This window comes from Oncorhynchus tshawytscha, linkage group LG20, assembly GCF_018296145.1.
Source record: "Oncorhynchus tshawytscha isolate Ot180627B linkage group LG20, Otsh_v2.0, whole genome shotgun sequence".
Lineage (NCBI taxonomy): Eukaryota > Metazoa > Chordata > Actinopteri > Salmoniformes > Salmonidae > Oncorhynchus > Oncorhynchus tshawytscha.
In genome coordinates, this window is record NC_056448.1 from 9320442 (window position 1) to 9334121 (window position 13680).

General features: G+C 41.9%; 1 protein-coding gene and 1 long non-coding RNA gene across 2 annotated transcripts; both read left to right on the forward strand.

The window, feature by feature from the left end:
- Positions 1 to 420: 420 nt before the first annotated feature.
- LOC112219753 (GRB10-interacting GYF protein 2-like) lies at positions 421 to 2255 on the forward strand. The gene is made up of 3 exons (XM_042302814.1): positions 421 to 484; positions 832 to 1175; positions 1437 to 2255. Exons 1-3 carry the CDS (start codon positions 421 to 423, stop codon positions 2253 to 2255), a joined length of 1227 nt encoding a protein of 408 aa, XP_042158748.1.
- A 6286-nt stretch (positions 2256 to 8541) lies between these two features.
- On the forward strand, positions 8542 to 12338 carry LOC112219597. The gene is made up of 6 exons (XR_006079443.1): positions 8542 to 8823; positions 8948 to 9164; positions 9377 to 9614; positions 9836 to 10107; positions 10393 to 10476; positions 11659 to 12338. It is a non-coding gene; the product is annotated as an uncharacterized LOC112219597 (long non-coding RNA).
- Positions 12339 to 13680: the final 1342 nt, after the last annotated feature.

A 13680-nucleotide genomic window follows, 5' to 3' on the forward strand; every position in this document is an offset into this window, starting at 1 on the left:
TGCTTGCAGAGACTGCGGGGAGCTACACAAGTTTGATAGTTCATGTTTTCTATAAGAGAATTGTTGTACTTTTCAAAATAATCCCGTCGATAACCACTGTAAATTATGAATAAATAAATACAACTTTTATTAATAAGAATGAATAAACAATGAATAAGTAGGAATAGTAAAAGGTCTGCATTGTGTATTTGAAAGTGTTACCTCATATTCTCTGCTAGTATGATAACTTGAGAAAAGGTCCAGTAGATAAATGAACACATTACATTTTAAATGATTCGGTGTAAGACTGGTGTAAGGCTGTTTTTTTCCCAACAGATTCTGAATAATGGGGGCCTCTGTGTCTATAAGGAACCAAACCCCTTACACTTGGCACTACAACCTTTTTGGAGACGTAAGTATCTGAGTCACTGTAAAATCATGATGGTTAAAAACATTCAGCTGTTGTGCGACACAGAGTCTAATAGTCCAACATGTCCAAACTATGGTAAGTAAATTCTGACAAATCTGCTGAGCTACATTATCATATTCAAAATGTTCCTTTTGGAAATAAACCATATACCCTCAATACATCGTATATAAGCAACTAGTATTTGCAACTGAGCCAATTAATGTAAAGACTATTCCTAACAGTATACAAATAATTTAGTATTGGTTCAGCAAATAGCAGTATCGGCTCAGGGCTGCTATATTTCTTATTGATCCATATTTTGTTTGAACAACATTCGCTGTTGGCTACTACGTCTCAAATTCCACCTTATTTGTCCACATGGTCTCTGGCCAAACGCTGTGCATAACATAGGGAATATGGTGTCATTTGTATTCATCCATCAGGGAAGCAAGAGGAAGACCGTATCCGGCAGCAGCAGGAGGAGATGGAGCGGCGAAGACAGGAGGAGCAACGAAGGCGACAGCAGGAGGAGATGGAGCGGCGAATACAGGAGGAGCAACGAAGACAACAGCAGGAGGAGAGGAGGCGCCAGGAGCAACTGGAGAGGGAGAGGACGATCCAGCAAGAAATCGAAAGGGAGAGCGAACTTTTGGGTAAGAAGGTGTCAAAGGGACGAGAAAAGCTGAGACAGAAGCTGAGACTAAAAGGACAACAGCGCCATCACCAGCGTAAACAGGTACTACACCAGATGATAGAAGATGACGCTGCAGCAATCAGAAGGGATGAGGTAAGAAATATTAAATAAAGGGTTGTAGAATAGGTTTCATTTCGCATTAATGATTTTGTGTTTCACATAAATGTTGTGATAACTTAATGATAAACATATTATATATTTCTGAAAATACAGTTTTTTCATATTTAAATACAGTTGCCAATTTACACTAATAGAAAAAGTGTTTATAGTATGACACATACATCTTTTAGTGCATCTGTACTAAAATATTCCTTTTCTTTGCACTTTTTTTGTGTTGGGACCATTTCATTCTAGCCAGGGGACTTGAAAAATAAGTTTGAAGATCTTCTGAAGAAATACGAGATCACTGAAGACAAAGGCATGCAGGAGGACAAACTTGAAAACCGAATGAAAAATCTTCAGAATGAACTAACCCTTAAATACTTTGGAGAGCCTCAACTGTCAATCTGGTGTCAGTTGACCATAGATCGTGCTATCAGCCAAGGAGAGCAATCGCTCACTGAGCAGTTTAGCATCCTCATGGCTGTGACAGAGCTAACGTTGACCAACGACTCGGACACAGACAGTAAAGAGGACCAACTACTTGACTGGGACCAGAAGTATGACTTTCTCATCCGTCTTCTTGAACAGCTGTACAGCACAAATCCCACAGTGGCTCAACAACTTGTTCTGAGCATTCTTGATGTGTTCACAGAGGTGTCAGAGAAAAACAAGGGGCTCCTTAGTCAAATTCTCTTCAACATGATCTGGACACCTTCAGAAATTCTGCTCTTTTTGCAAGGTGTTTCAGGCATAAACCAAGAGTTAGCAACCTCAATCCTTCATACTGTGCAGACAAACAAGCTGGATCTTCTCTCTACTCTCTCTGCCCTGAAAGATAAAGACCCTGTCAACTCTCTACAATGGTATGCTGAGGCAGAAGGGAACAAGGATGCCGACACCATTGTGAATGAAATGCCAAATGAAAAGTACCCAGAGAAAATATTGTCCATAATGAAGGAAATTCTAGGATATATGACAGAGGAACTTCCAAAACATGCAAAGGAGGACTTGGATCAGGTAAAGATAGAGGAAGCAAAGCAGATGACCTTGCTGTTCTCAAGGAGGTCCTAATAAGGATGTCTATTGCTGTGCAAGACTGCTCAACCATTTACACTCAAAACGGTAAAAACATAGAAGGCTACTTTCCTAGCATCACTCCGCTGGAATCACTGCTCACTGCTGAGAAAATAGAAGGCTACTTTCCCCGACTCACTCAGTTGGCATCACTGCTCATGCTCCTTCTACCAAAGTTAACAGGGAAAAAAGGTATCCTTCTGGAAATCGGCACAGGTGAAGGAAAATCTTGCATCTTGGCTATGTTTGCCACCATCCAGGCCATCCGTGGCACTAAGGTTGACGTTGTGACCAGTTCTCCAGTCCTTGCTCGCCGAGACCAAGAGGAGTTTAAGAAACTGTATGACATGTTTGGTGTCACATCCTCTGTTGTGCCACCACCACAGATACAGGGAAGCTCCCCTGAAAGCAGGGATAGTATGCTACAGGAGGCTTACAGGAAACAATTAGTTTACGGAACCGTTGCCAGCTTTGCAGCAGACGCATTGAGGCAGGAATTCGAGAAGGACACCACACGTGGGGAGAGGAGGTTCAACATGGTGATTGTGGATGAAGTGGACTACATGACCTTGGACAATGGAGTTCAGGTGACGTTTCTATCCCACGAGGCAAGTGGCCTGAGGCACCTCAGACAAGTCCTTGCTAGCATATGGGCCATGGTATCTATGTGTCAGCCAATTGAGATGGAAGATACTGGAGAGATTGAGTGGACAACTGGAATGCAGCATTTTCACAAGGCTGCAAAGTTAGCTGTTATCGGTCCAGCGACATCTAAAGAATTCTCTGAATTTCACATTTTGGAAGCCGGAGTGGAGTTGGGTATCTATCCAGATGAAGATTTTGACATGTTCATGCATGCTCTAGAGAACACAGAGAAAGACGATACAACAGAGAATAGGAGAACTGTTGATACATTCATGGCCAAAATTGGAATTACTCAACAGTGTGATCTGCTCACCATCATGGAGAAAGCACTGGAGAATGATGTGGACATTGACTGTTACTCTGTGACAAACAATAAAGCCGTGCTGGTTAAGGAGAAAAAGTTGCACAACAACCCTGATATCCTGGAAATCAAAATGCTTCTCCTCGAGAATGGACGAGCCAGCGAGATCATACCTGAAGAAAAACTCATTAAGGCAACTGTCTCTGAGCTGAAGTCTAAAATCAAATATTCTGGCAACTCTCAGTCAAACTCAGAGTTTCTTGTGATCCCCTCTTTCCTTGAGAAGTACCTTGAGAATCAGTTACCAGTCTTTGTGGAAAACGCCCTGAAAGCCATCATGATGACACAAGGCAGAGATTACATGATTGATCATACGTTGGAAGCTGTTGGAGACAAGCATCTCTACCATGCTATCATCCCAGTGGACTTCCAGGCCAGTGGAGTGTTGGAGAAGAACAAACGCTGGGGGGACGGCCTGCAGCAGTTTCTGGAGATGAAACACCAGCTGGCAACCACTCCTTTGTCCAATGTGACTAATTACCTTTCAAACTTCCATTACTTTCAAAAGTACCTAAAAGGGAATGGGATATTTGGTGTGTCTGGGACATTAGGGGGTGATGCCGACAAAGATTTCCTTGCAAGGCATTACGAAACAGACAGCTACACAATTCCAGCTCACCGCCACAAGAAGGTTGTTGAGCTTCTCTGTAAGACAGCAATGAGAGTGGCAGAAAGTGGTCAGGTTGTCTTGGTTGTATGTGAAGATGTCAATACAGCAAACAAGCTTCGGAAGAAAATAGAGAGCAAGAATCCACATCCCTCCGTCACATTATACACAATCAGTGAGAAACACAACATTGAGAGTACCAAATTCAGAGGGGGACATATAATCATAGCCACAAACCTAGGAGGTCGTGGAACTGATATCAAGGCTGATCAGGATGTCAACATACGTGGTGGCCTCTTCGTCCTCCTGACACATTACCCTGGCAGTTGCAGAGTGGAGAAACAGGTGTTTGGAAGAACTGGTCGGAAGGGAAACCCGGGCATGGTCCAGATTATCCTCTGTGGGGATAACCTTGCCCCAGCATACCAGGGCCAGCCTGTGGAGATCATGAGATGAATTGAGAGAGGAGTACGAAGTCCAACGCATCAAAGATATGGAGACAGATGAGCTTCTCAAAATAAAAATTAAAGAGGACCTGTTTGGCACGTTTTGTGAATTTCTTGACAAGTTTCATGGCAACTTCACAAAACAGGAGAGAGATGACCTGTCAGGAATGGGGCCAAATGAGGTCCCTGAGTGTTTTAAAGAAAAAGGCCCTAAGTTTGATTACCAGCCTGCACTCAATGCTTTGAAAGAAACATGGGCGTTGTGGCTTACCCTTCACGAGGAGCACATCCGTCAGCACGAAGATATCAGGGTTCTTAAAGCAGACCTTCTTGAGCATATCACAAATAGGGGCAACATGCTGCTGAATGGAAAAAATCTAAACTTCTATGACCACATTAAGCAGGCTATCGGCAGAACAGACTTGCACCTCCGCAACAAAAGTAAGTTTGACTATGAAGCAAAGTCCTACTGGAAAGATGTTGAAGAATGTGACCCTTTTTACAGTGCCGTGGCAATGTACAACCAAGCTTTCATCACCATCAACATGGGCAAAGATGGCTACAAAACAGAGGCACGGGAATTACTGGAAAGGGCAAAGACATCTGTGGATGTTTACTTGTCAGAAACCACAAATACCATGGTTTCTTTTCAGATTGCCACAAGAGGGAACTTTGAACCACGTCATGAAGGAGAACGCAACTTTCTAAAGCAAATAGATTCCAGGATGAGCATTCACCAAGCTTGGATACGTAACATTGACCTTGCAGTAAATAAACTTAAAGAGCTTGAGGGTGAAGGCACAGCCATAACAGAGGTATCCTCAGTGTACAGCCTCTCAGAAAATCAAGACTACATCACAGGAAATGAACTCACGGCCTTGTATGACAATGGCCTGAGAATTGTGTTTGAGGTGAAAAAGAAGCCAGAGTTCAGCTTTGACTCTTTGATCTGTTTCTTCATCGGTATGTGTCAGGTCATCCTTGGAGTTCTGGTTTGTGCCCTGTCGTTTGGCGCTGCAACCCAGATTGGCTTATTTCTCATCTGTGAAGGAGTCTCTGACATGATTGAAGGGATATCTGGCATGATATCAGGCACATTCCATTGGGCACAATGGGCCATCTCCAAAAGCATCAGCATTGGGATGTCTCTGCTCTCCGCAGGGTTCAGCGCCATTAAAAAAGTTGCCATCACAGCATATAAAGTCCTCAGTGGTACTTTGAAACTCTCATCTGTTGCAAAGGAAATCATTGGCACAGGAAAACATGTTTTCAAGTCCACACAGAAAGCAGCAAAGTATGCAATTAAGACTGCAACGAAGAAACTGGCATCCCCTACAAACATGAAGATGGCTCTAAAACACGCAACCAAGTACGCACTTCAGGAGGTAGGGAAGCAGGGTGTAATCACAGGAATAAACTATGCCATTGATGCTGGAATTGGGGCCATCTTTAAAACAATTTTAGAAAAAGCTTTCAAAGACATGGTCAATTCAACAGTCAAAAAGAATGCCGAACTAGATCTTAGTCTCACTGAATACATTAGCTCTGCAGTACCTAAAGGAGCTTTGCAGAACCGCAGCAACTATAAGATTGACTCAAAGCTTGAACAACAAACAAAAGATTTAGTTCAAGTTATGACAAAAGAACTTATTCCTGGCCTCATGACTGATGCCACCACATCCCAAGTCAGTGATGTTATCAGCAGACTCTCTGAGGTGTGCAATAATGCAACTGACCTTGTGGCAAAAAGTGGAACACATTTTATTGCAAAAGGAGTCAAAATAAGTGTAGAAATAGTTAAACACACCACAATCTTGGTCAAAATGATTCAGTCTATTCCTACAGAACATGTTATCAATGACATATTTGTCCTCGAATTAAAAAAATAAATTGAAGAGCAGCAAAGAAATGTGGAGCAGTATGACCAAAATGGCAGACATGATTTACCAGATGTGATTCGCCTGAAGGATGAGTTGCTAAGCTCCATTTCGGAAAGTGTCTCCGAAGCGTTCATAGATGCTTGTGCTGGTCATATGTCCTCTTTTGTGACGGGAACATTCAAGAAGAAGCTCAATGGAGTTACTGGAAAGGTTGTTGACAATGTACTTGGCAGACACAAAACTGAGGCCTTTTTCCAGGACCGGCAGCATAAACATCAAATCAAATCAAATTTATTTATATAGCCCTTCGTACATCAGCTGATATCTCAAGGTGCTGTACAGAAACCCAGCCTAAAACCCCAAACAGCAAGCAATGCAGGTGTAGAAGCACGGTGGCTAGGAAAAACTCCCTAGAAAGGCCAAAACCTAGGAAGAAACCTAGAGAGGAACCAGGCTATGTGGGGTGGCCAGTCCTCTTCTGGCTGTGCCGGGTGGAGATTATAACAGAACATGGCAAAGATGTTCAAATGTTCATAAATGACCAGCATGGTCGTATAATAATAAGGCAGAACAGTTGAAACTGGAGCAGCAGCATGGCCAGGTGGACTGGGGACAGCAAGGAGTCATCATGTCAGGTAGTCCTGGGGCATGGTCCTAGGGCTCAGGTCCTCCGAGAGAGAGAGAGAGAGAGAGAGAAAGAGAGAATTAGAGAAGAGCACACTTAGATTCACACAGGACACCGAATAGGACAGGAGAGGTACTCCAGATATAACAAACTGACCCTAGCCCCCGACACATTAACTACTGCAGCATAAATACTGGAGGCTGAGACAGGAGGGGTCAGGAGACACTGTAGCCCCATCCGAGGACACCCCCAGACAGGGCCAAACAGGAAGGATATAACCCCACCCACTTTGCCAAAGCACAGCCCCCACACCACTAGAGGGATATCTTCAACCACCAACTTACCATCCTGAGACAAGGCTGAGTATAGCCCACAAAGAACTCCGCCAAGGCACAACCCAAGGGGGGGCGCCATCCCAGACAGGATGACCACATCAGTGAATCAACCCACTCAGGTGACGCACCCCTTCCAGGGACGGCAAGAGAGAGCCCCAGTAAGCCAGTGACTCAGCCCCTGGCCAGGCAGAGACAGCAAGGGTGGTTCGTTGCTCCAGAGCCTTTCCGTTCACCTTCCCACTCCTGGGCCAGACTACACTCAATCATATGACCCACTGAAGAGATGAGTCTTCAGTAAAGACTTAAAGGTTGAGACCGAGTTTGCGTCTCTGACATGGGTAGGCAGACCGTTCCATAAAAATGGAGCTCTATAGGAGAAAGCCCTGCCTCCAGCTGTTTGCTTAGAAATTCTAGGGACAATTAGGAGGCCTGCGTCTTGTGACCGTAGCGTACGTGTAGGTATGTACGGCAGGACCAAATCAGAGAGATAGGTAGGAGCAAGCCCATGTAATGCTTTGTAGGTTAGCAGTAAAACCTTGAAATCAGCCCTTGCTTTGACAGGAAGCCAGTGTAGAGAGGCTAGCACTGGAGTAATATGATCAAATTTTTTGGTTCTAGTCAGAATTCGAGCAGCCGTATTTAGTACTAACTGAAGTTTATTTAGTGCTTTATCCGGGTAGCCGGAAAGTAGAGCATTGCAGTAGTCTAACCTAGAAGTGACAAAAGCATGGATTAATTTTTCTGCATCATTTTTGGACAGAAAGTTTCTGATTTTTGCAATGTTACGTAGATGGAAAAAGCTGTCCTTGAAATGGTCTTGATATGTTCTTCAAAAGAGAGATCAGGGTCCAGAGTAACGCCGAGGTCCTTCACAGTTTTATTTGAGACGACTGTACAACCATTAAGATTAATTGTCAGATTCAACAGAAGATCTCTTTGTTTCTTGGGACCTAGAACAAGCATCTCTGTTTTGTCCGAGTTTAAAAGTAGAAAGTTTGCAGCCATCCACTTCCTTATGTCTGAAACACATGCTTCTAGCAAGGGCAATTTTGGGGCTTCACCATGTTTCATTGAAATGTACAGCTGTGTGTCATCCGCATAGCAGTGAAAGTTAACATTATGTTTTCGAATAACATCCCCAAGAGGTAAAATATATAGTGAAAACAATAGTGGTCCCAAAACGGAACCTTGAGGAACACCGAAATTTACAGTTGATTTGTCAGAGGACAAACCATTCACAGAGACAAACTGATATCTTTCCGACAGATAAGATCTAAACCAGGCCAGAACTTGTCCGTGTAGACCAATTTGGGTTTCCAATCTCTCCAAAAGAATGTGGTGATCGATGGTATCAAAGGCAGCATGATACATGATACATGAAACATGATATGAAGTCAGCCAGTCAGAAGGCTGGGAAAGCTCTGTCAGAGACTGAAACAAAAGAACTTCTGGACTATGCAGAGAAGATTGGTGATGTTAATCGACCAGCCTCGGCCCTGGACATTTATGTCCTCACAAACAGTGACCTGCTCCATGGTAAAGGCATCCAGTTCAAAGTGGTGGATCAAAATGGGAAAACGCTCTCAGAGGAGTCCTACCCGGGAACGAACAGCTCAGCCGGCCAAATCACTCTACGGCTGACCAAAGAGCCTGAGAAAACACACAGGTATTTGTCCTAAACTGTTTGGTAGACCTTCATCAACAATACTGCAAATCTCCCAAAATTAGGATCTCTCCATTAGAACTACATTAATGAGAACCAATGGTGCTCTTTATTTCTGCTCTTTCAGTGAGAAAGGAATCCTCTCTAAAGCAAAAGACAGAATCCAAGGAGTGGAAAGTCCATACAGTGGTCACTTTGACATCATCCAAGATGGCAAAGTAATCCCTGTGCGCTCAGAGAACAAGAACTGCCTGTACCATGCCCTAGCACAGGCAACATCTAACAGGTCTGAGGATGAGATCACGAGTCAAGCTGTGAATCTACGAAACAATGTTAAAGACCAGGTACTGTACGCCTACTCATGTCTATAATTCTTAAACTAAGTAACTTTCTGAAATATGTCATTTTCATCAAATCCGACGAAAGAACACTATGAAATTAAGATGATTGGTAGATACCAACTGTATGAATAAAATAAATGAATATAACATATTGCATCTTTAACCTTGGTTGTGGAGTAATTGGAGTTATTGATACCTGTTATGTCTTCCCATAGATTAAAGGGAGCCTTCAGGCTTATAGTGAAATGGTTCAAACCCAGAAGGCCTATGATGCACTCGAGAAAAATCATGGAAAATATGCTATAGTTGGAGGGGCCAGGAATAGGAAACGGACGAATGATGATATGAACAGGATATCAGGCCCATGAAGAATTGTCCTTATAGTTCCTCAGGGATAAATGAGTATGACATAGCCTTTACGTACCACCTTGGATTAGTTGGTCCTTATAAAAGGTATTTTAGCATAATAATTTTTTACATTTTTATATGGGCATTGTTCAAATCTAACAATGTTATTATAATGACCCTGCATTGTTTTTACACTTGAATATATTATTAAGACAGAAATGTATATAATAATTCATAAAGCATTGACATACAAATTGTGTAAATAGAGGTGTTTACTTGAATTGTACTTCCATAGTACAACCCTTTCTCTTCTATTCCCTCATCAGCGTCAAAAACACCAAACTTTTCTCTGACAACATGGGGGAAAGAGGCATTGTGGAGGCAGACCATATCCCACCAAAGAATTCCCTGAAGCTGGCCAGAGACCAAAAATCTCAGATGAAAAAATTTTCAACAGAAGAATCCGAAGCTTTATGATATGATTTAACAGCATTGAATCAGATCAAAATGGAGGGAACCTGCTCACAATGCGGGTTCTCAAACAGCATCACAGGAATGCTCTAACCACTGGAAGGAGTAAGACATCTGTCATCTGCAGGTGAATTATCTATTAATATAGGTGCAATCCATCCCTTCCCTTTCTCCCTGTGATACACAACCGAGGCTGAAATAAAAACACAGAAACAAACTTTGATATAATTTAAGCAAGGATTCTGCCTGCTCCTCTTCTTCTTAGACCTTTCAGCCCTTTAATTTAGCTACAATGTGAAAAGTTCCATTCTTGTGGTGTTTAAGGAATTGAATACTTACTATCTATGCTGCTTCCCTATTTGTAATGTTCTCAATCTCCTAACAACACTGTGCATGGCCTTCCAACTCACAGGAAGCGGAGATGTGGAGAAATCACTGAAGTTATCTTTCATCATGGCTCATCCTATTGCTTCCGACCAGCTCAGAGACAAAGCAGGTGATTATTGTCCTTTATACAATGGGTGGGTCTAATCCTGAATGCTAATCGATTAAAACCACATTCCAGCCCATGTCTATTCCACAAGTTACCAGTTACCAGTCAAATGCAGGAAACAGAGAGTTCAATGCTGTGCGTCTTTTAATCTAACACACCACAGGGTGATGTCCCAAACACAGGGACTCAAAATGTACAATGGAACAAATCACGACCAGGCACAAAACATTTACGAAGGTTACATAGAAATAATCCCGCACAACAACCAGGCGGGACTGTCTAATAAAGACAAACAATTAACCCCACAGGTCTCTAAACATACAAGGAGGGGGAGGAAAAACAATCCCAGCCAGGCAACACCCTTTGACAACCGGCTAAACTATGATGTTAAAATCTCCAGGCAATTTCTAAACTTGATCTCCACTATAAAAGCATCTAAACATTATCTCTCATTTCTTTTAGACTAACATTTAGTTTTGAACAGCGGAGATTTGTATTAACCTTGCTGTCTGTCTCTCCCACATTTGCAACGTTGTTTCAATATTAAAATCTCCAGCTGTCCCATGGTAATGAACGTGTCGGGAGTTGGGACGAGACAGACAGGCAGGCAGTGTTTCTCAGCCAGTCGAAATAATGAATCAGCATCTTTTTTTATGGATGTATACAATGAAATGTCAATTTAAAAAAGTCAAACGAAATGAAGTGCAGCTAGTTTGCAGTCATTCCAGCTTCAGTTTGAAGTGATTGTGTTAGCTGTGTTGTTGGCTAGCTCCTCTGAACAACAGTGTCCTGACGAGTGAGCACATATTCTATGCCAGGTGAAATCGTGCCTCATTATCTCATTGTTATGGATGCATTCAAATTAATGTCACTAGAAAACAGCTTAAACAAATGCAAATGCGGCTACTTTGCTGTTATTCTGGCTGCACTTTGTGAAGTGACTGTAACTTAGCATTAGTTGGTTAGCTAGCAAGCAAGGGATAAGAATGTTGCCAGCCAGTATTGCAATGGAACATTTAGAACGGTTTGCCGTTCTAAACAACACCCGTGCCAATGTATCCTCCAAACACCGGCTTCCGGGCATTATCCCTTAAGTCTGTCCTTCTTATATAGGAACTTCTTCACTAGATTTTTCTAATTTTCACAGAAAGTTTTAATATTAATTTGTTTATGTTTTTATTCTAGGAAAGCCCAATAAACTTACCCTGGGATCCATTGATTTATCTCCTGAAGGAACAGTGTTCTACTATAAAGCTGGCTTCAATCAGATGCTGAATCACCATAGTAAAGAGGGGATCATCGACCAGAATCAGCAGGCGAGGCTGAAGTCCTGGGTGTCCGATAAGAAGTACATGGACCCGGACACCCCAGAGTACAACGACATCCTTGCAGCCATCCAGTAACACAACCTCCACTGGAGACATGTTAGGAAAGGGATAAAATCATACTTTTATATTCAGCATATGAATATCATGAATTTAGTATAATCATAAGGTGAATAATTTCTTGTTGAACCTTAGGTGAATGACAATTTGACCTTTCTACTGCTGCATAATTACTATACTTTTTTGTTTGTGCTTCCACAAGGTAGCCTATGGCTTTTCAAAATAGATACAGTAACTTATGTGCAAGGTGCATGAGATGTAAGCTTGCTAAAACAACTATAGGTTCTTTACAGTAAACTGTAAATTGACTTTTGATTTTGTTTCATTCAATACTGTATACTATACTGGATGCCAAAGTTAATTTCTCAATGTCATAATATTTACTGATGTCATAATATTTAATGTTTGTAGTTTCTTAGTGTTCCATTTTAGTGTAATGATCATGATAACCTTTTAAAATCAAATCAGAATGTATTTGTCACATGTGCAGAATACAGTGAAATGCTTACCCACAAGCCCTTAACAACAATGCAGCTTTAAGAAAAAAAGAAAAAATAAAGAAATATTTCAAATAATTAAGGAGCAATAATAAAATAACAGTAGCGAGACTATGTATTTTATGCTCATCATCAGTGGTTTCACAGTCAAATCATGGTCTCATTGGCAGTGTTTATCATGTATTTGATTTCTTTACTATTGGATTATGGATGATTTTATATTTACTCAATCCAAGGTGGTGTTTTAATCCATTTGAAATGGACATCCATTTAAATGTTTGCATTCTCAAAAATATTATCTGTATTTGAAACTATTGATAAGAAACTGATTTAATTTGCAAGACTACTAGCAATGTGCACCTTCGAGTGGATCAATTATGTCTTTCAAATCAAATCTTATTTGTCACATACACATGCTTAGCAGATGTTTTTGTGGGTGTAGCTAAATGCTTGTAAGCTTAAGGAGCTAGAAGCAGAGCTGCCCTATCTGATGGTGCCATCTCTCTCTAACTAATTAATTGTGCACATGTTATGTTTTCAGTCTGTGAGTGTATGATTACATTTTTGTAATTTTTTTTTTTAATCTAACCTTTTTTTAACTAACGGTAACGTTAACGGTAATTGAGCCCAAAGAAGTTAAAGGTCTTACTCACATCGGCTGCAGAGAGCGTGATTACACAGTTTTCCGGAACAGCTTGTGCTCTCATGCATGTTTCAGTGTTATTTGCCTCGAAGCGAGCATAGAATAAGTTTAGCTTGTCTGGTAGGCTCGTGTCACTGGGCAGCTCTCGGCTGTGCTTCCCTTTGTAGTCTGTAATAGTGTACAAGCCCTGCCACATCCTATAAGCATCAGAGCCGGTGTAGTACGATTCGATCTTAGTTCTGTATTGACACTTTGCCTGTTTGATGGTTTGTCTGAGTGCATAGCGGGATTTCTTATAAGCTTCCGGATTAGAGTCCCGCTCCTTAAAAGCGGCAGCTCTAGCCGTTAGCGCAGTCAGGATGTTGCCTGTAATCCACGGCTTCTGGTTTGGGTATGTACGTACGGTCACTGTAGGGATGACATCCTCGATGCACTTATTGATGAAGCCAATGACTGGTGTGGTGTACTCCTCAATGCCATCGGAGGAATCCCGGAACATATTGTGTTAGCTGTGTTAGCATATTCCAGTCTCTGCTAGCAAACAGTCCTGTAACTTAGCATCTGCTTCATCTGACCACTTTTTTTATTGATCGAGTCACTGGTGCTTCCTTTCTGACGCAGGCATTCTGCTAGCGACCCACCTCGACAACATCCGGTGAAATTGCAGAGCTCCAAATTCAAA

Excerpts from the sequence above, each read along its gene's own strand:
- LOC112219753 (XM_042302814.1), top strand. The coding sequence starts at position 421 with ATGGTTAAAAACATTCAGCTGTTGTGCGACACAGAGTCTAATAGTCCA. Across the intron at positions 485-831 it reads TCCAACATGTCCAAACTATG|GGAAGCAAGAGGAAGACCGT; the intron begins GTAAGTAAATTC and ends TTCATCCATCAG. Across the intron at positions 1,176-1,436 it reads CAGCAATCAGAAGGGATGAG|CCAGGGGACTTGAAAAATAA; the intron begins GTAAGAAATATT and ends ATTTCATTCTAG.